Source organism: Camelina sativa, chromosome 12, assembly GCF_030686135.1.
Source record: "Camelina sativa cultivar CO46 ecotype springtype chromosome 12, ASM3068613v1".
Taxonomy (NCBI): Eukaryota; Viridiplantae; Streptophyta; class Magnoliopsida; order Brassicales; family Brassicaceae; genus Camelina; species Camelina sativa.
Genome location: NC_141891.1, coordinates 5462882 through 5488218, shown reverse-complemented (window position 1 = coordinate 5488218; position 25337 = coordinate 5462882). Strand labels below are relative to the sequence as shown.

The 25337-nt window shown below is 37.1% G+C and overlaps 2 protein-coding genes and 1 pseudogene across 3 annotated transcripts; all 3 read left to right on the top strand.

The window, feature by feature from the left end:
* Positions 1–13452: 13452 nt before the first annotated feature.
* Positions 13453–15437, top strand: LOC104733227 (F-box protein At4g22280-like). The gene is made up of 3 exons (XM_010452823.3): positions 13453–14701; positions 14797–14940; positions 15014–15437. Exons 1-3 carry the CDS (start codon positions 13868–13870, stop codon positions 15278–15280), a joined length of 1245 nt encoding a protein of 414 aa, XP_010451125.1. The 5' UTR covers positions 13453–13867; the 3' UTR covers positions 15281–15437.
* Positions 15438–18233: 2796 nt separating this feature from the next.
* Positions 18234–20025, top strand: LOC147930196 (UPF0725 protein At4g29550-like; annotated as a pseudogene). Its single transcript, XR_015575179.1, has 6 exons — positions 18234–18613; positions 18717–18845; positions 19024–19228; positions 19324–19444; positions 19567–19650; positions 19756–20025. The product of XR_015575179.1 is annotated as a UPF0725 protein At4g29550-like (transcript).
* A 156-nt stretch (positions 20026–20181) lies between these two features.
* On the top strand, positions 20182–21602 carry LOC147930195 (F-box/kelch-repeat protein At4g39550-like). Its single transcript, XM_087478849.1, has 2 exons — positions 20182–20315; positions 20852–21602. Exons 1-2 carry the CDS (start codon positions 20182–20184, stop codon positions 21600–21602), a joined length of 885 nt encoding a protein of 294 aa, XP_087334975.1.
* The last annotated feature ends 3735 nt before the right edge of the window (positions 21603–25337 follow it).

Genomic DNA, 25337 nt, shown 5'->3' with positions numbered 1-25337 from the left:
CTCTCCATCCAGGCTGCATCCCCCTCTATTTGATTTCCCACTTATGTCTATGAATCGGTACCATCATGTTCTTTAATAAACAACAGCGAAAACGAAGTCGATGTGGTGAAACAGGTGATAATAATATCTCACCTTTTGATGTTCTCTTTTTTAGGTTAAACACTAATTTTACAAATTTCTTGCATTTTTTTTTCGCAGATTCCAGATCACTCTAAAAGTGACTGTTATATATTATGTTTTTAAAAAGTTGTATATACAGATTAGAAAGTCATCAAAGACTAAATAAGTTACCTTTATTAGATCTTTTCTTTCTAACTTGACTTGTCATTTGGTCGTGCTTACGCTTTCTAGAATTTGATTTTGTGTTATCACAAGTATGTCTGGCTTTTTCTTCGGCACTCTCTATTTCCATGCTCATTTGTAATATTTCTATATATTATCAAAATGTTTGATACCCAGAAAGTATAAGAAATTATAATTCAACTAAAATTTTAAAAAACTTTATTTACAAAAAAATGTAAACTAACCTGGATCATGACCATCTAATGGAGAAAAAAAATTAACATTTATACCATGTTTGTTAGAAAACATAAATAGGTTAAAAGGGAAAATTACATTTTAAACCTTCAAAGTGTAACTGAGTAGCACTTTAAACCTCTAGAAAATTTCACTAACACTATAAACCTTTAAAATGATTTTACTAACACTTTGAACCTTCAAAATGATTTTACTAACATTTAAATCTTCAAACTAACTTTCATGTTTGTACCGCCATAAAAATAACGGAATAATAATATTCATCAACGTGAAATAGTTAAACTATGTTAGTTTAATTTAAATTATAATTATTTTTATTATTTATAAATAAATAAAAGAGAAATTTTTTTTTTGTATTTATCTTCATTGTAGACAAAGCTTTTACAACGTCACTCTTCATATTAATAATCTTTTTAATAAATACATTTCCTCTAGATTCTGATTAAATCGATTGACTTTTCATTCGAAACCAATGCATCTTCTAAATATTGTATGTTGTCTTCTTTAATTTTACATTTATCAAATGTTTTAACCTTATCTCTGATTCTTCATTTTTTTTGCATGTATTTGTTTTTGTTTTTAAATTTTTTATCAATCCTAATAAATAATTTAATAAAATAAAATAAAATAAATTAAACAAATATTAAAATCAAACCAGCATAGGTTAACTATTTTACGTTGACAGATATTACTGTTTTGTTGTTTTTAATGGCGGTGCAAACAAGAATGTTAGTTTTAAGGTTTAAAGCGTTATTAAAATCATTTTAAAGGTTTATAGTGTTAGTGAAATAATCTCAAGGTTTAAAGTGATACCCAGTGACACTTTGAAGGTTTAAAATGTGATTTTCCCTAGGTTAAAATAAGAACATATATAAAATTATAATTGTACCATGTTTGTTAAAAAAATTTGGCTTATCCGTAGCTCTAGCATCACTACATATCATCATGCCTCTCGTATCTTGGTTTTGGTTTTTCCAGAAAGTCAAAAAATAAAATCTGCACATTGAGAATCAAAAACATTATCCATGTAAAAAATATGGCACACATACTTAATAACATTAGCCATGCAAAAACATGAAAACCGGAAAGGCTAAAAATTTTGAAGAGACTAAAAGCTAACAAAACTAAGATTAATGTATGAACTTAATATTGTCGACTAACAATAATAATAATCTAACCGAGAAACACTACAGGTCATTTGCAGCAAAAATATTAAATTACCTTGAATTAGAGATTGATGCTTGAAAGTTAAAAAAAATACTTCAATAATACAATTCTTTAGTACTCAGAAAACAATTTTTTGAAACTTGTTTATGTAGTCAAGAAAAATTTATATATAATAAACAAAGATGTGTAAGACATAGATGTGTGAAATGTAAAGGTGTAAAAATTAATAGGTGTGAAACATGGAGGTACTGTAACATCCGTGAACCGGAATCCCGGTTTGGGAGTTGCATCGGTCGATGCATAGGGTGCATCGGTCGATGCATGTTCAATTCTCTGCGTTTTGACTTAAGTCAAACGCTGCGTTTTGGGGAAAAGAGAAAGGGAAAACCCTTAACTTGTTTTCTTTTGGTCTCATTCGTGTTTGGCTGTTTCTGGGAGAGAAAAGAAAAGAGAGAAAAGTTCTTGAGAGTTCTTGGTGATTTCTTGGAGATTTGGGGCGTTCCTGTAGAGATCTGTAGCTGGGATCGTTGTAGGAGCTTCCTAGAAGCGTTTTCTTGCTTGTTTGTGGTTCAGATTCGTCTTGGCAAAGGTAAGTGCAGGACCATGGCTTATCTAAGCTAGAGGATTCAGTAATTTGCCTGTTTTGTGTTGTTAGACGTATTAGATGGTTGCTATGGACGTTAGGAAGCTTTCTTGTGGCTTGGGATCGAGTTTTGTGGTTTCAGGAACGAAGATCCGGCGAGAAGCTTCGGGGAAATCACGGTGCTCGACGTTGCGTCGATCGATGCAAGTGCGAGAACGGCGCATAAAACTCTAGGGTTTTCGTGTGCGTCGAGCATGCGTCGGTCGATGCAGATTGGGTATTGGTCGATGCAAGTTACACTTGCATCGGTCGATGTAGCTTCTGTATCGGTCGATGCTTCCCCAGTTGGCATCGGTCGATGCATATGTAGTGTTGGTCGATGCTAAGTCCTGGTTTGTTATTGTCGTTTGTTGATTGTTGTGTGATGATTATTGATACTCTATTGCTTGTGTGTATAGCCCAGTAGATGGGAGGATTGCCTTACTGAGTGTTTATAAAATACTCATGCATTGCAATATGTGATTGTGGTGCAGGTAAAGGCAAAGTGTGATCGTGGAATCCAGGCGATGAAGAGGAGGATGTTCTAGGGACTCGGTTCTATGTTGTTGGGTTATTGATTATGTTGAATATTGGTTATTTATATTTCATTTGATTATTTATTGGATATTGTTTGGTATTGGTTATTTCCGCTGTTGATTGTGGTTAGGTGGCTAGTGGGTATGGGACCACTAGTTGTAGTTTATTATTATATTATATTATATATTTATTATTTATTGGTATTAAAAAAAAAAGAGTCGGTTGTTTCATTTTGGTAGCAGAGCCCTTACGGTTCTAGGTTTGGGTTCACTAGGTTTCTGTTGTAGATGTTTGGGATTTGCATGCTTTGATTGATTATGTGAGTTAGTCAATTGCGTGTGGCATGGAGTCCTAGAACATCCTCTTCGAGCCGAATGTGTGATTCCATGGTGAGTTATGTTTTTGTGTTGTATTAGTAATTGGTTGCTTAGCCTTCTGTTCATGGTAGTGCAGATGGTTAGAGGTGGTGCTGTAGCTGGTCGTGGTCGGGGTCGTGGTCGTGGTCGTGGACGCGGTCGTGGTCGTGGTAGGGGCAGAGTCCCAGTGGTTAGTGAAGCCGAGGACCAGAGTGTTACAGCTGAGGGTGTTGGCGAGTCGCAGGGTGTGCCGGGGGATTCCGTGAGTGTGGCAGGAGGGGGCGGTGTTGAGCTCAAATTAATCCCTAGAGCTACTCTCTCAAACAAGAGATCAGTTGCAGTACTTAGGGGTCGAATCCACAGAGACTCTAGGGATTTTGTTATTGTTATTATTATAAAACACAATAGATTGTAGAGTTTTGTTATTATGCTAAACAAGTTAATTTGAATTAAAATAAAAGCAATGCAATTATTTAAATTAAAGTGTTGTAAATTCAGAAATCAAAAGAGTTAAGCCTAGGGAATTTCTCAGGAAATTATGAATTATTAAATCAGATAAATTAATTAAGGTTCAAACAATAAAGATCAGATCTAGAACTCTAAACTCTTGGTAAAATAATCAGTTCTCACTGCAATTATATTCTAAATTTAAAACCAGAAAATCCAAATCTCTTTGTAAAATTCTAAGTAATAAATCAGCTTTAAGAACAGGTTTAGATAAGTTCACAGAATTATTAATTCAAATCTCTTTGTAATAAACAATTCTGCTCATCAATGGTTTAATCAGGAAAACAATTATATTCTCATATCAATTTATTTCCCTAAGATAACAATTCTAGGTGATCAATCAAGAATTATTGTGAAGAACAACCAAAGATGAAGATCATAAAAGATTAAGAACCCTAAAAATCTCAGATCTAATAAATCATAAAAATCCTATGAAAAACCCTAAACCTAACAGGCAAATTACTCAGACATATTAAATAAAACACAAATCATAATTCTGAATAACATGAATATATATTAAAAGTAAAAGAGGGAGTTCAAGAAATCTTCTCTCTACAAAGAATTCAGATCTATCTCTCCCAAAAGCTCTCAATATCTTTTCTCTCAAAAACTGCTAGAAGATAACTTAAGGGTTTCTAAAACCTAAAAACAATATATATACATCCTCAAATACGTCCAGGGGTTTATGTTGCAATTAAAGAAGATTTTGGGCAAATTTGTAAAACTTCCAATTTCTTGTTCTCTCGTCGGGTAAGCATAAGCGCCGATCGATGCTCCTTAAGTGGTGTCGATCGATGCTTGGTCTCTGATCCGGCTCCAACTTGATTTCCTTTGGTAAATGCTCCAAAATGATCCAAATTGTTCCATATTGCTCCATCCGTGCCAAAATCCTAGATAACCTGTAAAGACTCAAAACAAACTAGAAACAAACCAAAAGACTCAAAAAGCACACTTATATCATGGTTAAAAACCGTAAAAACCATGATATATCAGCCGGAGATGCTAGGGTCCCGGTGTGGGAGCCCCAGCGGGTGGAGTCCCTGGTATTGATGTTGCGGCTATGCTAGCACAGGTGTTAGAGCGGTTACCACCTTTGGTACCGGCTCGGGCTCAGGTAGTGCCACCAGTGGTGGCGGAGGAGCGGCAGCCAGTGGCTGCGGATGTGGGAGTCCATGCTTGTTATCTCAGCATGTTGACAGAGATGGGTCGGTTGCGTACCGAGCAGTTTCCGGGAGGTGTAGATCCTACTGCTGCGGATGCGTGGAGGACGAGAGTGGAACGTAACTTCTATACTCTCAGATGTCCTGAGGAGTTCTGGGTGGACATAGGGATCTACTTTTTGAGTGGTGATGCTGAGTTGTGGTGGAGATCTGTGGCTGCTAGGAGGGTGCAGCGGGAGATGACTTCGGCTGACTTTGTTTTGGAGTTCAACCGCAAGTATTTTCCTAGAGAGGCATTGGATCGTTTGGAGGTGCAGTTCCTTCAGTTGTCCCAGGGGACACGGTCAGTGCGGGAGCTGGACTTGGAGTTTAGTCGACTTCTGTGTTATGGGGGTCGGGCTATGGAGCCTGAGGAGGCTCAGGTAAGGAGGTTTATGAGGGCTCTACGTGATGATTTGAGAGTTCACTGTAGAGGGAGGTATTATGCTACGCGTGCAGAGCTGGTTGAGACAGCATCTGAGATTGAGGAGGATATCCGGGCACAGTCAGTGTCGGTTACTCCAGCAGTTCAGCCTGGTAGGGCTCAGCAGCAGGGTGGTTCGAGCAGGGGCGGTAGGCCTGCACAGGGAACCAAGAGGAAGTGGGAGGCTACGCAGAGGCCGAGTGGTGCGAGTTGCTTCGGTTGCGGGAGCAAGGATCACAAGGTTGCTAGTTGTCCCAAGAGGAGTGCTCCGACGGTAGCAGCTCGTGTATGCTATCATTGCAGGGAGCCAGGGCATTTCAGGCCCATGTGTCCCAAGTTGCAGCCGGTAGCAGTGGTAGCGTTGCAGCAGGTGCAGCCTGGAGGTCAGCAGGTGGCACGGGTTGAGCAGGCGCCACGGGTTTACACGATAACAGAGACTGGTGGAACTAGTGCCGGAGCGATCACAGGTATAATTTCTGGTACTTAAACTTTGTGATTATTAGTAGGTTCAGATTTTATATTTTCTGTGACAAAGTATTAGGTTCTCAACACATGAGGTTTGTGTAGGGACCTTGTTGATGGGCGGGTTTAAGTCCCATGTTATGTTTGATTCTGGAGCTTCTCACAGCTTCATTACTGCGGAGTGTGCGAAGAGTGCGGGGATCAGTGGGGATCCTGGAGAGCGTACAGGAGTTGTTAGAGTTGCGGGAGGCAAGTTCCTGAGAGTTATTGGACGGGTTAGAGGAATTGATATTCAGATCGCAGGAGAGTCATGGCCAGCGGATTTGCTTATCAGTCCAGTGGAGCTGTATGATGTTATTCTTGGGATGGATTGGATGCATCGGCATATGGTGCATTTGGATTGCTATCGGGGTAGAGTGGAGTTTGAGCGTCCAGAAGGGAAGTTGGTTTTTCAGGGTATTAGACCGACTTCGGGGACTCTCGTGATCTCGGCCATTCAGGCTGGGAAGATGATCGAGAAGGGCCGTGAGGCTTATTTGGTTACTATATCTATGCCAGAGTCAGTGGGGAAGTCTACGGTTAGCGGTATTCCGGTAGTGGAGGAGTTTGAGGATGTGTTTCAATCTTTGCAGGGATTACCACCATCTCGGTCCTTACAGAATGGTTCCAGCAGAGATGGCAGAGCTGAAGAAGCAGCTAGAGGATTTGTTGAGTAAGGGATTCATCCGTCCTAGTGTGTCACTGTGGGGAGCGCCGGTGTTGTTTATTAAGAAAAAGGATGGGAGTTTCCGGTTGTGTATAGATTACCGAGGTTTGAACCGAGTTACTGTGAAGAACAAGTACCCTCTCCCGAGGATTGATGAGTTGTTGGATCAGTTGAGGGGTGCTACTTGGTTCTCTAAGGTAGATCTAGCGTCGGGTTATCATCAGATACCGATAGATGAGGCAGATGTGAGGAAGACTGCTTTCAGGACGAGGTATGGGCACTATGAGTTTGTGGTAATGCCTTTCGGGTTGACTAACGCACCAGCAGCGTTTATGAGATTGATGAACAGTGTGTTTCAGGAGTTTCTGGATGTATCTGTCATCATTTTCATTGACGACATTCTGGTTTACTCTAAGAGTCCTGAAGAGCATGCAGTGCATTGGAGGGCAGTTATGGAAAAGCTGCAGGAGCAGAAGTTGTTTGCCAAGTTGAGCAAGCGTAGCTTTTGGCAGCGTGAGATGGGCTTTCTGGGTCATATTGTTTCTGCAGAGGGGGTTTCTGTAGATCCGGAGAAGATTCAGGCTATCAGAGATTGGCCTAGACCGCAAAATACCACAGAGATCAGGAGTTTTCTTGGATTGGCAGGTTACAACAGGAGGTTTGTGCAGGGGTTTGCAAGCAGAGCACGTCCTATGACTAAGTTGATAGGGAAGGATGTTCCTTTCATTTGGTCAGAAGAGTGTGAGGAAGGCTTTGCAAGCCTGAAGGAGATGTTGACTACTGCGCCAGTGTTGGCTTTGCCTGAGCAGGGAGAACCCTATGTGGTTTATACGGATGCATCTAGAGTTGGTTTGGGGTGTGTTTGGATGCAGCATGGGAAGGTGATTGCCTATGCATCGCGGCAGTTGCGGGTACATGAGGGCAACTATCCTACTCATGATTTGGAGATGGGTGCTGTAGTTTTTGCCCTAAAGATTTGGAGATCTTATCTTTTTGGTGCAAAGGTACAGGTGTTTACAGATCATAAGAGCCTGAAGTATATATTCACTCAGCCTGAGTTGAATTTGAGACAGAGGCGGTGGATGGAGCTTGTGGCAGATTATGATTTGGAGATAGCCTATCATCCTGGTAAGGCTAACACGGTTGCTGATGCTCTGAGTCGGAAGAGGGTAGCTTCAGCTCAGGAGCAGGAGATGGAGTCTCTGGTAGGGGAGATCAGTGCTTTGAGCTTGTGTGCTGTTTCACAGGAACCGTTGGGTTTGGAAGCAGTAGATAGAGCAGATCTTCTGAGTAGAGTGCAGTTGGCTCAGGAGAAGGATTTGGGGCTGGTGAATGCCTCTAAGGATGTGAGTTCAGAGTATCAGGTCTCAGATAATGGTACTATATTGGTGCACGGTCGGGTTTGTGTGCCCAAGGATGAGGAGTTGAGACAGGAAATTCTGAGAGAAGCTCATTCGAGCAAGTTATCTATTCATCCAGGAGCGACTAAGATGTACCGTGATCTCAAGAGGTACTATCATTGGGTCGGGATGAAGAAAGATGTGGCTGGTTGGGTTTCGAGGTGTGATGTGTGTCAGCTAGTGAAGGCTGAGCATCAGGTTCCTGGCGGGTTACTGAAGAGTTTACCCATTCCTGAGTGGAAGTGGGATATGATCACCATGGATTTTGTGGTAGGATTGCCAGTGTCACGGACATTTGATGCTATTTGGGTCATAGTGGACCGGTTGACTAAGTCTGCGCATTTTCTGGCCATTAAGAAGACTGATGGAGTAGCGGTCTTGGCTAAGAAGTATGTGAGGGAGATAGTCAGATTGCATGGGGTGCCAGCGAGCATTGTGTCTGATAGGGATTCTAAGTTCACTTCGGTGTTCTGGAAGGCATTTCAGGCAGAGATGGGCACTAAGGTGCATATGAGTACAGCTTATCATCCCTAGACTGATGGACAGTCAGAGAGGACAATCCAGACGATGGAGGATTTGATGAGGATGTTTGTGTTGGATTGGGGTGGCCATTGGGCAGATCACCTGAACTTGGTAGAGTTTGCTTACAACAACAGCTATCAGGCGAGTATTAAGATGGCTCCTTATGAGGCATTGTATGGGAGACCATGTCGTACACCATTATGCTGGACTCAGGTGGGGGAGAGGAGCATGTTTGGTGCTAGTTTTGTTCAGGAGACCTCAGAGAAGATTCGGGTTCTCAAGCTGAACATGAAGGAGGCTCAGGATAGGTAGAGGAGTTATGCTGATAAGAGGAGGAGAGATCTTGAGTTTCAGGTAGGAGACAGAGTATACCTTAAGATGGCCATGTTGCGGGGTCCGAACAGGTCATTGTCAGAGACTAAGTTGAGTCCAAGGTACATGGGTCCATTCAGAGTGATTGAGCGGGTTGGACTAGTGGCATATAGATTGGAGTTACCTGAGGTTATGCGTGCATTCCATAAGGTTTTCCATGTGTCTATGTTGCGGAAGTGTCTCCGTGAGAGTGAGTAGGTGTTGGCTAAGATTCCTGAGGATCTTCAGCCTAACATGACCTCGGAGGCGAGACCAGTGAGGGTTCTCGAGAGGAGGATCAAGGAACTTCGGAAGAAGAAGATTCCTTTGATGAGAGTCCTGTGGGACTGTGATGGTGTTGAGGAGCAGACTTGGGAGCCTGAGGCAAAGATGAAGGCAAGGTTCAAGAAGTGGTATGAGAAGCAAGCCGCGACTTGAGCTTGTTTAGCCTGGTCCCATCTGTAATCCGTGGCTGGAGCGGGAATGGAGTATTCCAACCCATCTCTCTTGTTACTCGGTCGCTTGGGGTGGTTGGTTGTGCGACTCAGTAACAAGATGAGGTGGTGCTCGGGGTACAAAGTTTCCGTGAGGCGGGATTTTTTGGAAAAAAGTTTCCTGAAATGGAAGTTTCTTAAAGTGGAAAGTTTCCAAAAATGGAAAGTGCTAAATATGGAAAGTTTTACGGGAGTTAGAATTTGTCCATTTTAGCGGTGGGAAGCCTTGGAGGGGCTTTTGTGGCCTTTGTGGCGGACTTTCGAGTCAGTGTGCCTGTGTGTGGCGGTCTTTACGGACATTGTGTGGCCTTTGTGGCGGGCTTTTAGCCAATTGTGTGGCCTTTGTGGCGGGCTTTTAGCCAATTGTTGGCCTTTGTGGCGGGCTGTTTAGGCAGAGTGTCTTTGTGACGGTCCTTTGGAACAGATGGTTTTTGTGACGGTCCTTCGGGACAGATGGTCTTTGTGACGGTCCTTCGGGACAGATGGTCGTTGTGACGGTCCTTCGGGACAGATGGTCTTTGTGACGGTCCTTCGGGACAGATGGTCTTTGTGACGGTCCTTCGGGACGAGTGGCCTTGGTGGCGGTCCTCTTTAGGACATTTGTTTTGGCCTTGGTGGCGGTCCTCGTTAGGACATTTTGTTGGCCTTTGTGGCGGCCCTTGTGGCCTGTATATGATCCTTGTGTGGTCATGAGGTATCCCGGTGAGGGGATATGTGGTTGGTAAGACATAGAGATGTTTTTACCCGAGCCACGGGAAGGAAACCTGGATAGGGATAGGACTCAGACGTGTTCAGAATCGTTTGCTCGCGACTCTTGGGGGACTTAGGTTCTCCTAGTACTACCATATTCAGAGACTTTGTGGCTCGGGGGTATGGTTGGTATATCGACTTCGGATGACGATCTGGGGGCGCGCTGTAGGGTGGCAACCCGAGAGACGAGTTTGGACTTTTCCTTATATATTATGGCATGCGGGCTTAGGCCCGATGAGGAGCCAACTTTTGGCATGCAGACTGAGGTCTGATGAGGAGCCAATAAAACTCAAGGTTTAGGCCTATGAGTAAAGGGAAGTCCAAAAACTCAAAAGCAAATGACGCCTGGAGCGTGAGTCTATCGCCTAGAGGTGACCTTCTGTAGATCGGTCGGAGGAGTGCGGGCCGTGGAGACGGTTGCACGGGAGTCCTTGACTGATGATTGTTCGAGATTCGAGGACGAATCTAGATTGGTGGGGGAGAATTGTAACATCCGTGAACCGGAATCCCGGTTTGGGAGTTGCATCGGTCGATGCATAGGGTGCATCGGTCGATGCATGTTCAATTCTCTGCGTTTTGACTTAAGTCAAACGCTGCGTTTTGGGGAAAAGAGAAAGGGAAAACCCTTAACTCGTTTTCTTTTGGTCTCATTCGTGTTTGGCCGTTTCTGGGAGAGAAAAGAAAAGAGAGAAAAGTTCTTGAGAGTTCTTGGTGATTTCTTGGAGAGTTGGGGCGTTCTTGTAGAGATCTGTAGCTGGGATCGTTGTAGGAGCTTCCTAGAAGCGTTTTCTTGCTTGTTTGTGGTTCAGATTCGTCTTGGCAAAGGTAAGTGCAGGACCGTGGCTTATCTAAGCTAGAGGATTCAGTAATTTGCCTGTTTTGTGTTGTTAGACGTATTAGATGGTTGCTATGGACAATAGGAAGCTTTCTTGTGGCTTGGGATTGAGTTTTGTGGTTTCAGGAACGAAGATCTGGCGAGAAGCTTCGGGGAAATCACGGTGCTCGACGTTGCGTCGATCAATGCATATCTTGCATCGGTCGATGCAAGTGCGAGGACGGCGCGTAAAACTCTAGGGTTTTCGTGTGCGTCGAGCATGCGTCGGTCGATGCAGACTGGGTATCGGTCGATGCAAGTTACACTTGCATCGGTTGATGCAGCTTCTGTATCGGTCGATGCTTCCCCAGTTGGCATCGGTCGATGAATGTGTAGCGTCGGTCGATGCTAAGTCCTGGTTTGTTATTGTCGTTTGTTGATTGTTGTGTGATGATTATTGATACTCTATTGCTTGTGTGTATAGCCCAGTAGATGGGAGGATTGCAATATGTGATTGTTGTGCAGGTAAAGGCAAAGTGTAATCGTGGAATCCAGGGGATGAAGAGGAGGATGTTCTAGGGACTCGGTTCTATGTTGTCTGACTTGTTAGGTTGCTAGAGTTGGGTCATTAGAACGTTGCTAGGTTGGGGGTTCTATGATTTCTGTTGTTGGGTTATTGATTATGTTGAATATTGGTTATTTATATTTCATTGGATTATTTATTGGATATTGTTTGATATTGGTTATTTCCGCTGTTGATTGTGGTTAGGTGGCTAGTGGGTATGGGACCACTAGTTGTAGTTTATTATTATATTATATTATATATTTATTATTTATTATTATTAAAAAAAAGAGTCTGTTGTTAAAGAAAGTGTCTAAAATCATGATCCAATAACATAATAATTGAACTCATTAACAATTCTAGATTCTTTTGTTTTAATTGAATAACACAAAATTTTTAATGATTTTATAAAAGTCTGAATCCAATAACCCAGATTTTTTAAGATTTTAAATGACTTTTTACAAATCACAAACTAATAACACTAAACTTTAACAGAATTTAACAAAATCTTGATCTAATAACAACAGATTCTACATACATTTAAAATCTTTAAAACTCTATTCAAATCTTAGGGGGAAGTATTGGTTTAGGATTTAGAAAGAATTTTAATGACTTTATGTTTTTAAAAATCTTGCTGATTTTTAAAATCATAGAAAATCATAGAAAGATTCTATAAGAGATTGTTTAGTAAGTTATTTTAAATCTTGCTGATTTGTTTTTCCTAATCTTGTAAAATCTTTCATAAAATCTTTCAAAATCTTTCTATTTGATGAAAGAGTTTTCATGACTTTTGTTATGAAGGAAATTATATAAAATCCTAAACCAATAACACAAAATTTGAATTCATTAACAATCCAAGATTCTTTTGTTTTACTTGAATAATATAAAACTTTTATTGACTTTATAAAACTCTTAATCCAATAACACTAGATTTATCAAGATTTTAGATAACTTTTTACAAATCCACAATCAATAACACCAAATTTTCAAAGAGTTTTAAAAAATCTTGATTGAATAACAACATATTTTACATAACTTTTAAAGTCATTAAGATTCTTTCTAAATCCTAAAGCAATACCCCCTCCTTAAACCAATAACCCCCACTTAGTAATTTAAAATTATGATTAGTATTATCTTTTTATATACATATAAGAATTATCTTTTATATTTATTAAAATTGCTTAAATTTTTTATTTCTTATAGTTATCTTCTTAACTTTAAAATTTGTTGAAACAAAGTTTTAGTATAACACATGGCAAAATATTTAATCTTTATAATTGACAACAATTTATTTGTTTATATAATGATGAATATCTAAAATCCTTTTTCTTTTATGATTAATTATTGATAGTATAATTTTATTAATTATGGTATTATATAAATTAATTGTATAGTTTCATTAATTATTTTCTTATAGAATTAGTAATTTAAAATTATGATTAGTATTATCTTTTTATATACATATAAGAATTATCTTTTATATTTATTAAAATTGCTTAAATGTTTTATTTCTTATAGTTATCTTATTAACTTTAAAATTTGTTGAAACAAAGTTTTAGTATAACACATGGCAAAATCTTTAATCTTTAAAATTGACAACAATTTATTTGTTTATATAATGATGAATATCAAAAATCATTTTTCTTTTATGATTAATTATTGATAGTATAATTTTATTAATTATGGTATTATATAAATTAATTGTATAGTTTCATTAATTATTTTTTTATAGAATTAGTAATTTAAAATTAGGATTAGTATTATCTTTTTATATACATATAAGAATTATCTTTTATATTTATTAAATTTGCTTAAATGTTTTATTTCTTATAGTTATCTTATTAATTTTAAAATTTGTCGAAACAAAGTTTTAGTATAACACATGGCAAAATCTTTAATATTTAAAATTGACAACAATTTATTTGTTTATATAATGATGAATATCTAAAATCCTTTTTCTTTTATGATTAATTATTGATAGTATAATTTTATTATTATGGTATTATATAAATTAATTTTATAGTTTCATTAACTATTTTCTTATAGAATTAGTAATTTAAAATTAGGATTAGTATTATCTTTTTATATACATATAAGAATTATCTTTTATATTTATTAAATTTGCTTAAATGTTTTATTTCTTATAGTTATCTTATCAATTTTAAAATTTGTTGAAACAAAGTTTTAGTATAACACATGGCAAAATCTCTAATCTTTAAAATTGACAACAATTTATTTGTTATATAATGGTGAATATCTAATGGTGTTTATATTTGCTTTTAGCTGCTGGTGGGTTTGTCCAAGTTTCATTGTTTTTACTGATGAAAGTTTTAATCTTTTCAGTTTGATTCAAGTTAGTGGGTGATTGATTATCTACTTTGGTGGTTGATGCTTGAGATCTCTTATTCAGATTGATCACGCCTGAAAGGTTTATCTAAAATTTTGTTTTTGGGAACGATGGATATGATCAACGTTCTATCAGATGATATTATTTGCCACATTCTATCTTTCCTTCCGTTAAGTGAGGCTACTTCAACATCTGTCCTCTCAAAGCGATGGCGTTATCTGTTTGCCTACAGAACCAATCTTCATTTAGATGATCAAGAAGTGGGTGGAGGACAAAGTTTCATCGATTTTGTGGATAGAGTATTGTCCGCGTCTGGCAATTTCCACATGAGGAAAATCTCAATAAAATGCCTTAAGAGTATCGACGCGGGTCATGTCACCCGCTGGATGACTGACGTGCTGAAACATGGTGTCTTACATCTTGATATAGACGTAAGCCCCAATAAGCGCATCTTAGTGCCTCTGGAGATGTTCACTTGCAAGACATTGGTTGAGCTTAAACTCTCCGAAGGATTTGATGCTCTGATTCCTGATGATGTTTCTCTTCCATCACTCAAGACTCTGTGTCTTACTGAGGTCTATGCTTTTGAAAAGCTTATTTCTGCTTGCCGTGTGCTTGAGGAATTATTCATTTCTGGCAGGAGCTGGCAAAGTCGAAAATGCTGCAGCACCTTGTCTTCCTTGACCCTTAAGAAACTTACTATTATTCTCTGTAATCGGCTTTTGGAATATTTAGACCTAGGTTTAGATACACCGAATCTTGCCTACGTAGAATACTCTGATAAATTTCCAAAAGACTGTCCTTATCCTTATGTGCATCTTCCTTCCCTTATCGAACTCGAACTTCGTGATAATTTCCATAGTGCTAATAGCAACCCAACAAATCTGATTAAGGGGTTACGAAACGTTGAGACCTTGGAGTTATCTGGTGCTAGTACTTGTCTGGTAAAAGAATGATTTCTTTTTCCTTTCATATTATTTGCATGGAAGCCAAAAGTTTAGGAGCCAAAATCTTGTTAATATTTTATTTTGTGTTTCAGGTATTCCATTATTTCCGTGAAGCAATCCCAGTGTTGAGCAAGCTGTCTCGTTTATCTATTACAGTTGATTCATTCTACTACCGTTGGGAATATCTGCCAATACTTCTAGAAAAATCTCCGCATCTACAGACCCTCGTCCTGAAGGTATAACCAAAGCCGGCCTGAAAGCTTATTGGACAAACTCAGGTCGCTAATATTCCCCTCTTTCTTGTTTCAGGGTCCAAATTACGACCGTCAATATGAACAAGAATTTGGACATTCATGTCCTGTGAAAGTATTGAAGATAACTGAGTATGGAGGAAAGAGTGGAGAGCTAGAGCTTATGAAACATTTGCTAAAGAAACTATCATGTCTTGAGCTTGTAAAAGTTCTTGTTTATGCTATAAACGACGAGGAAAAGTCCCGAATCACCAAAGATCTGCTTATGGTTCCTAAACCGTCCAGTTGCAAGATCCAGATCAAGTTTTGTGAGAATACTAAGTAATAGTACCAAATGGGCTTTGCCTTTTGCGATGATGTTTTTTTCTTTTTGCCCCTTCTATGGGGGTTTATGTGTAGATAAAGCACCAAAAGGTAAATGCTATTTTCTGTTAAAAATAATTATTATGTTTCCATCTAATTATGACTATATTCTTGTATTATCTTAATTCGTAAGTTTAATTACCACGGTCCACGACTAGTGTAGTTCCCCTAACGAACGTTCCATTTGTCTCTGTCTCATCTCGGATATATGTTGAGAGATTAATCGGAAATGACATTAGACGTGGAAGCAAAATTCTTATTAACAAGTGTTTGCAAACTGTAAAGTACTTTTTATATCGTTTGCCTGAACATAGAGATGATGATTATCAAAAGCGGTGGTTGTAGTTTTCACTAAGATCAATATCTAGAATCACAATTTTGCAATTTATTTTATTTGATGTTCCCTTATTTACGTTTTTCAATTAGAAATATTTATTTAATTAATTATTTAATTTTAATTATGTTTTTTAATAGCAATTGAATGTAATTTTTACATATTTTAAAGTTAGTTTTATATTTATACTTCCTAATTAATATAGTAGGATATAAGCTAGACTGCATAAATTGAATTTAATATCTTTGCTGAATTTGATCGAAGAAATGGGATTTGTTGCCATGATTTGTGACAAGATTTCAACCGATAAGTCTAACAGTTCCTATATTAGGGGAAGTCCGAAATGTGAGGTTAGATTGCACGTTGACTGAACTAATTGAGCATCTATCTATATATCACATATTTACCTTAGCGGGAACGAAAGTTTCCATTTTTTATTTTTTTTAACTCACCTGTCGTCAATATAAAAGAATTTAGATACCTTAATTAAGAATCAATAGAGAGAGCGATTCATATTAAGTATACATACATAATGATTAGTTGAATCTGCATTTTACATTTATGTAGCCGAAATACAACTAAAATGATAGAGGATATCATTAATTCACAAACATAAATGGTATGTCCAATTTATGGAATTTCCTATCACAGAACAAAGATGAAAACAACATTTTCATCATATATATATAAGAGACTTTCTAAATTTAATTTTAAGAGAAAGGAAAAAATGGAATGAGTAAACTAATATTGGGACATACAGTATATCATATCTCAAACAAATCAACAATGAAGTACAGCCAATCATCAATCATTACCAATTGATAACACACGATACTCTCATTCCAAGTAATGCCAAATCAACAGTTTGTGGTTCAAATAATCCAAGATTTTACCAACCTACGTCGTTTTAATACAGTACTGAAGGTACTATTTTTTTTTTTTGGATGATTCTAGTAGTGACTCACATGAAAGCCTGAGGCAACAGAAGAGTACATAAACAAAAATTCCTGAAAAGCTCAAATGCCTAGTATAACCAAGGAATATAGCTAGAGGCAGAGATATATATCCAATATACACTCAGGTTGTACGGAAATCACCGGTGAAATAGATAACTAGAGATATCATATTCAAGAAAGCGCTAGGCGTTACAATGCTTAGCGCCTAGAACGCCTAATCGATATTTAAGTGGTTTAAGGCAGTTTAGATGTTTACAAAATATGTATAATTTAAAATTTATGCAAATATTCTATCAAAAAAATAATAATAAATAGATACAGTATTATTTCAATTCATTTTAAATAACATATTAAACATTTATAATTATGTTTATGGAAATAAACCTTATAAATTTAAAATTTGTAAAATTTGAAAAATACACTAAAATGATAATATTACAATTTTAGGCGGTCAAAGCGGTCGTCTAGGTAGTGCTATAGCGCCTAGCCCCTAGACGGGGCAGAGGCAGACGCTTAAAACGTTTTTTCGAACACTGATCATATCATATGTAATCACATGCCATCGTTGGTGCCACTATATAAACAAAAATAAAAATGACATGAACATAGCCTACCGTGGATGAAAAGTAATCTGGGGAGAACCACCACCGATGAAGACAGAGATGAGGCCGTTGCGAAACTCCACCACAACAATAGCCAAATAGAAAAGCCGTTTGTAACTATTCGACACTTGTGCTAGTTTTTAGGGTTTATTTAATAGTATTTAGACGTTTGTCTAAAAAAGAAAAAAATAATAGTATTTAAACTTTTCGGTACCCAAACTCCTAATTGTTTCCAATTTTGGATTCTTAATTTTGAGGGCTTTATAAATTTGACTTATTTGTGTGCATAAATATTAAATAAACCCCCCCCCCCCCCCCCCCCCCCTCCCCCCCTATTCGGCTATTCGTATGGTGATATTATCATGGATCCTCCAATGGACCCATGTCGGTCCATTTAGTTTTGTATAAACCATTTTTCTTCTGTGACTTCAATTTTATTATGGCTGGGTAACATGAGTTATTAAAGTTGAGTTACAATAAGTGTTACAATTTGATGTAAGATGGAGTAAAAATTATCTAGTAAAAATGACAGTTTGATATAGTAAATTTGCTGTAAAAATATGAGTTAGCATTTAAAAAAACAACTGACTGGTAACATTATGATGTATCAATTGCAGTATATAATATAAAACTAAATCAAAAATAATTTTTTCTTAATAATGACATTTACAAATTTAATAAATAAAATGCTACTTTTAAAATAAAAATAGTTAACATGGTAATAGTTTTAGACATCCATATATGTTTTAACTTTAAAAAGAAATATATATATATATATATATAATTATAATTCTATATATATATAAATATATATTTCACTTTTGTTTGAAATAGTCAAAATAACTTTTTTAAAAATGAAAACAATTTTTTTTTAAAATATAAACAAATCCGGAAGTAATTAAAAATGTAAAAGAAAAAAAAACTTCTAACTCAACACTCTAATGCATGAAATTTTTCATGATGTTGAATTTACACTTTTACAAAGGGCATAACTCAAAGTTGTACATCAACTATAACACATTGTAATTCAACTTCAAATTAAAAAAAAAAAAAAAAAATTGAGGTATCTATGAATAAAGTCTTAACTCAATAGACTCATGTTACCAAAGATATCATCTACAATTGAAAACCGGCTACGAGATATCTAATAAGGCTAGGGCATGGCGACGAATGAACCACCTTCACCGCGCAAGCGCAAGATCGCTGAAACCACTACGCCGGACGTAGGTAAGTCGGTCGACGAAACCAGCCGGACCTATTATGTTTTGGAAGAAGGAAGGTACGTTCCTGTTAAAAAAGAATCCGACGTCGCACCACCAGCACCAGCACCAGCACCAGATTCAGACGAGGATGTTGATCCGGTTCTGGAAGCAGAGTATAATCGCCAAATTCGCGAATCCGATGTACGTAACGTAACATTTCCTTATTTAATTCGTTTTTTTTTTCTTCTTTTTTTAATCCTTGTGAACGAACATACACACTCCTCCTTCTTTAATGGTGCTGCAGGGATTTGATCTTAACGTATATATACCAAATGGTTCGCTGTTGCCATATAAGTGTCATGATCATCATGATCTTGAGGATGATATTGGCATTTGTGCTAGGGTCGGACTTCATTGTTTCAATTTGCACAAGGTATAAACAAATCCCTGCCTTTTCTTGCGTCTCAAGTTTATTATTCTATATACTCATCATTCCCTTAGCTTTTGCTTGTTTTGATGAATGAATGACTTCGTTTTTTTTTATCTATTATGTTTATTCACTTTTTCTTCAGTGATTTAATATTTGTTAGTCTCTGATCAATTTTGTGCAGGGCTCAAACTTTCGGTTGTTGCGGCTAGAGAAATATAATGTTTGGTTCACCGGATTCGTGACTTACTTTATAACTGCTGACGTTATTGATCCATCCAGCAATTTGCCTTTTGTTTTCCAAACGTGTGTTAAGCTAACTTGGACTTGCAACAACGAAGATTACAAAATAGAGACTGAACTTTGTAGGCTTAAACCCGATACTCACGGTTCGTTCTTTTTTCACCTTTTCTGTTTGTTTGTGGTTTTCTTTGACTGCATTTTGTATTTTTGTTAATTGTTTACTCTTTCATGTTTACAAAAGGTTCTGAAGCCGAGGTTGTGGGTTGTCCTTGGGATCCTGAAGCAGTTCATGATTTTTACCAATGTGGTCTGTATTGGCTTTGGTGCAATCTAGTGATAAGCAACATCCTCAGTTTTACGAGGTGAGTGAGACCATATTTAGTTTCTTAGTATTATTTGTTATTCTCACTCTCTCTAGGTAGCTAGGCTGTTGTTCTAGCTTTTTTTTTCTCACTCAAATCTTTTGATATTGTCTCTTTCACAGCTTCAAGACTCAGACATTCGCGAATATGATTGGCTTAATATGTATGCTGACTACGCATTTTATACGCTGTGGGAAAATGGCTTGGTGAGCCGCCCTTTCTTTCTTTGTTTTTGCTGTTTCACATTCCCTCTGCGTTTTGGTTATATGTGTACAAAATTTATTATTTTATGCCCTTAAATTGTCTCCCAGACAAAGCTCAAGTTTGCTACGCCTCTGGAGATTAAAAAGGTCATTGTACAAACTCATGAAGCCATGGAGCCAAAGGAAATGCTCAAGGCCGGGAATGCAGTCTTCTACATTAATTTCAGGGACTGTGGTCTGACCGAAGAACACCGAGCCGTGGTAAGAAGAACTACAGATGGGCATCCGGAACACCTTTGTCTTGAAGTTAAGTGTCCGGATTGACTAAATTTGATCTGTACACATGGTAGTCTAAGATATTGCAGATTACAATATCTTATCAAGTTATTCTGTTTTTTTTTTTTTTTTTTTTTTTTGGTATTAAACCGCTACAGCCTTATATGACTGAATCTATGTATCATTAATTTCGCTTTTATGCCAAGCATTAGATCAACTCATCTTTAGAGAAACTGTATCGGTACAAGCTGGCAAAAGATGTCTCTATTCGAACATCAGTGTGATAATGCCGCTGTGGGAGAAGATTTCAGACAGTGCCTTACTAATCAAAGCAATAGTGAGGAACGTATTAGCAAACACACTCAGTTCAGACTGTTCAGCGAAGTGTTCAGGCGATATCATCAAAGTCTGATATACAGCTTCGGCCAAGTCTTTTCATCATTGTGTATTGTGTTGGCACATAACATGCTTAAATTCACTTTTCCTTGAACAAAGACCATACAAAAATAGTGAAAGGAAATGTCATTTGTGTTGGTCACTTTGGCATCATTACAGCACATTGAAGATGTATTCTACTTAAATGAGCCGAAAGAGTGAAGTTAAAAATTTGAAGCAAGATTCAATTAAGATTAAAGCTCTTTTGTTTTTTTTGAAATGTTTTAAAACAAATTATATCCAAGCTTTGTAAAAACTTTTTTTATTTTTCTTTTGAATATAATTTAACATTAGATTCAAAAAAAATAAAAATTTACAGTTTCTCTTCGTGGCTGGCCTAGATCTCATTCTCATGTCACATGGTGATCTTAAATTCGTTTCATTCTTCTTGCCCCTCCATAATACGCAGCAGAGCTTGTTTGATGACATCATTTCTCGCCTTTTCGTTGCAGGATAAGTGAACTGAACTTGAGTTTGAAACTTGAATCGTTAGGTTCCAAGCATTAGATTCTCATACTTGGTGTGAGGCTCCAAGCATGCTGGTGGAGCGGGCTTATCCAGTTTCCAGTCTTGTTGATGGAAAGATATATGTAGCAGGAGGATGTGATGGAGGATGCTGGTGGAGCATGCTGGTGGAGCGGGCTTATCCAGGCTCCAAATGGATGGAGGTTTTCGATTTGAAAAAGCAAACTTGGGAGTTTGTGTCGTGCCCTCTTGTAGAGAGATGCGATAGTTGTATGAACAGGAGCGGAGTAATTGACGGAGAGATGTTTATGTTTGGGAATAAGGGTTTGGGTGGTGTGGCTTACAAGCCAAAAGAAGATAAATGGCAAAGCATAGGTGCTATGACTAATTTGGCTTTAGGATGGCGATACTTTTCTCATTGCGTGGTAGCTAACGTTCTATATTCTTATACTAATCAAGATGGAATCAAATGGTACGACCCTAAGATAGGTGACTGGTCAAATTTGAAGGGTTTGGTAGGTCTACCCAAGTTTGCTGATTATAGTCGTGTTAAATTGGTGGATTATGGTGGAAAGATGGTGATTCTGTGGGACAAGTATGTTCCTTCTTCTAGTGGCTATACGGACAAGATGATTTGGTGTGCGGCAATTGTGCTTGAAAGACCAAACAATCAAGAGATTTTGGGGAAGGTCGAGTGGCTTGATGCAGAGATTTATACACACCTTTGTCTTGAAGTTAAGTTTCCGGTTGGGGACTTGTCGAGCTGCTCTATTGACTAAATTTGATCTGAACACATGGTAGTCTAAGATGTTGCAGATTATCCTCTGCCTTTAAGAACATAGTTCAATCATTTTCCTAGGCTCTTAGTGTGTAACAGTAATGACCAAGCTTACGACATCTTTTCGCTTTCTCCGGGTCAACAAAATCAAGAAGATCTTGTGCTGAGTACTCAATGTAACTCGTGTTTACCCCTTTAATGAATAACAACGCACTGATGAGTTCAGCCGTTACAACAGCCCAACATGAATCTGTAAAAGTAAAATTAAAAGAAGTCATCATTATCAAGTGCCCCACATCCATATAAACCATCCACTCATAATTTTTCACTTTTCATGCATTGGAAAGAGGTATTACCACAGCCTCCTTGATCTGTGACATGCTTCACCCATTCCTTCCAATTTCTAGCTTTCAAACCATCTGGTACATTCTGAGCTTAGAAAGAAACATTAGTTTTAACTCACTTGTGGTCAATATAGAAGAATTTAGATAACTTAATTAAGAATCAATAGAGAGAGCAGTTACATATTAAGTAATACATACATATTGATTAGTTGAATCTGCATTTTACATATATGTAGCCAAAATACAACTAAAAGGAAAGAGGATATCATTAATTCACAAACATAAATGATTTGTCCAATTTATGGTTTTTCTTATCACAGAACAAAGATGAAAACAACAGTTTCATCATACTGTATATATATCATATATAAGAGACTTTCTGAATTTAACTCTAATTAAAAGAAAGGAAAAATGGAATGAGTAAACTAATATTGAGACATCATAATCTCAAAAAAATCAATAATGAAGTACAACCAATCATCTATCATTACCAATAGATAACACAATATACTCTCATTCCAAGTCATGCCAAATCAACAGTTCTTTTGTTGCTATAATCCAAGATTTTTATCAACGGTGGATGAACATGAACATAGCCTACTGTGGATGGGAAGGATTCTGGGGAGGACCACCACCGATGAAGACGGAGATGGGACCGTTGCGAAACCCCACCACAACAATCACCAAATAGAAATACCTTCTCTAACTATTCGACACTTGTGCTAGTTTTTATAGTTTATTTAATAATATTTAGAATTTTTTGTACCCAAACTCCTAATTGTTTCCAATTTTTGAATTCTTAATTTTGATGGCTTTATAAATTTGACTATTTTATATGCCCCATAGTTAATGCTTGTGTGCATAATCCCCCTATTTCGGCTATTCATATTTGTATGATGATGTTATCATGGATCCTCTGGCCCCAAATCAGCTCATTTATATTCTATAAACTACTTTCCTTCTATGATCTCAATTTCAGTATATCATCTACAATCGAAAACCGGCGACGGGATCTAATAAGACTAGAGAAGTGCGACGAATGAACCACCTCCATCGCTCAAGCGAAAGGTCGCAGAAATCACCCCGCCGGACGTAGGTAAGTCGGTCGATATAGAAGAATTTAGATACCTTAATTAAGAATCAATATAGAGAGCAATTACATATTAAGTAATACATACATAATGATTAGTTGAATCTCATTTTACATTTATGTAGCCGAAATACAACTAAAAGGAAAGAGGATATCATTAATTCACAAACATAAATGGTATGTCCAATTTACGGACTTTCCTATCAAAGAACAGAGACGAAAACAACAGTTTCATCATATATATATTCATATATAAGAGACTTTCTAAATTTAACATTAAGAGAAAGAAAAAATAGAATGAGTAAACTAATATTGAGACATCATAATCTCAAACAAATCAAAAATGAAGTACAACCAATCACCAATCATTACCAATTGATAACACAATATACTCTCATTCTAAGTCATGCAAATCAACAGCTCAGTGGTTCCTATAATCCAAGATTTTTACTAACTGTGGATGAAAATGAACATAGCCTACCGTGGATGAGAAGGATTCTGGGGAGGACATCCACCGATGAAGACGGAGATGGGACCGTTGCGAAACCCCACCATAACAATCGCTAAATAGAAAAGCCGTCTGTAACTATTCGACACTTGTGCTAGTTTTTAGGATTTATTTAATAATATTTAGACTTTTCAGCACCCAAACTCCTAATTGTTTCCAATTTTGGAATCTTAATTTTGATGGCTTTATGAATTTGACAATTTTATATGCCCCATAGTTAATGCTTGTGTGCATAACCCCCCTATTTCGGCTATTCATATTTGTATGATGATGTTATCATGAATCCTCCAATGGGCCAAAATCGACATATTTATATTGTATAAACTACTTTGCTTCTATGATCTTAATTTCATTACATCTACAATCGAAAAGCAGCACCAGGATCTAATAAGGCTAGGGCATGGCAACGAATGAACCACCTCCACCGCGCAAGCAAAAGGTCGCAGAAATCACCCCGCCGGACGTAGGTAAGTTGGTCGATATAGAAGATTTAGATACCTTAATTAAGAATCAATTGAGAGAGCAATTACATATTAAGTAATACATACATAATGATTAGTTGAATCTGCATTTTACATTTATGTAGCCGAAATACAACTAAAAGGAAAGAGGATATCATTAATTCACAAACAAAAATAGTATGTCCAATTTATGGACTTTCCTATAACAGAACAAAAACGAAAACAACAGTTTCATCATATATAAGAGACTTTCTAAAATTAACTCTTAGAAAAAGGAAAAATGGAATGAGTAAATTAATATTGAGACATCATAATCTCAAACAAATCAACAATGAAGTACAACCAATTATCAATCATTATCAATTGATAACACAATATACTTTCATTCCAAGTCATGCCAAATCAACAGCTATGTGGTTCTTATAATCCAAGATTTTTACCAACCGTGGATGAACATGAACATAGCCTACCGTGGATGAGAAGGATTCTGGGGAGGACCACCACCGATGAAGACGGAGATGGGGCCGTTGTGAAACCCTACCACAACAATCGCCAAATAGAAAAACCATATGTAACTATTCGACACTTGTGCTACTTTTTAGGGTTTATTTAATAATATTTAGACTTTTTTGTACCCAAACTCCTAATTTTTTCCAATTTTGGATTCTTAATTTTGAAGGATTTATGAATTTGACTATTTTATATGCCCTATAGTTAATGTTTGTGTGCATAACCCTCCTATTTTGGCTATTCATATTCGTATGATGATGTTATCTTGGATCCTCCATTGGGCCCAAATTAGCTCATTTATATTGTATAAACTACTTTACTTGTATGATCTCAATTTCATTATATCATCTACAATCGAAAACCGGCGACGGGGATCTAATAAGACTAGGGAATTGCGACGAATGAACCACCTCCATCGCTCAAGCGAAAGGTCGTAGAAATCACCCCGCCGGACGTAGGTAAGTCGGTCGATATAGAAGAATTTAGATACCTTAATTAAGAATCAATATAGAGAGCAATTACATATTAAGTAATACATACATAATGATTAGTTGAATCTCATTTTACATTTATGTAGCCGAAATACAACTAAAAGGAAAGAGGATATCATTAATTCACAAACATAAATGGTATGTCCAATTTACGGACTTTCCTATCACAGAACAGAGACAAAAACAACAGTTTCATCATATATATATATTCATATATAAGAGACTTTTTAAATTTAACATTAAGAGAAAGAAAAAATAGAATGAGTAAATTAATATTGAGACATCATAATCTCAAATAAATCAAAAATGAAGTAAAATCAATCATCAATCAT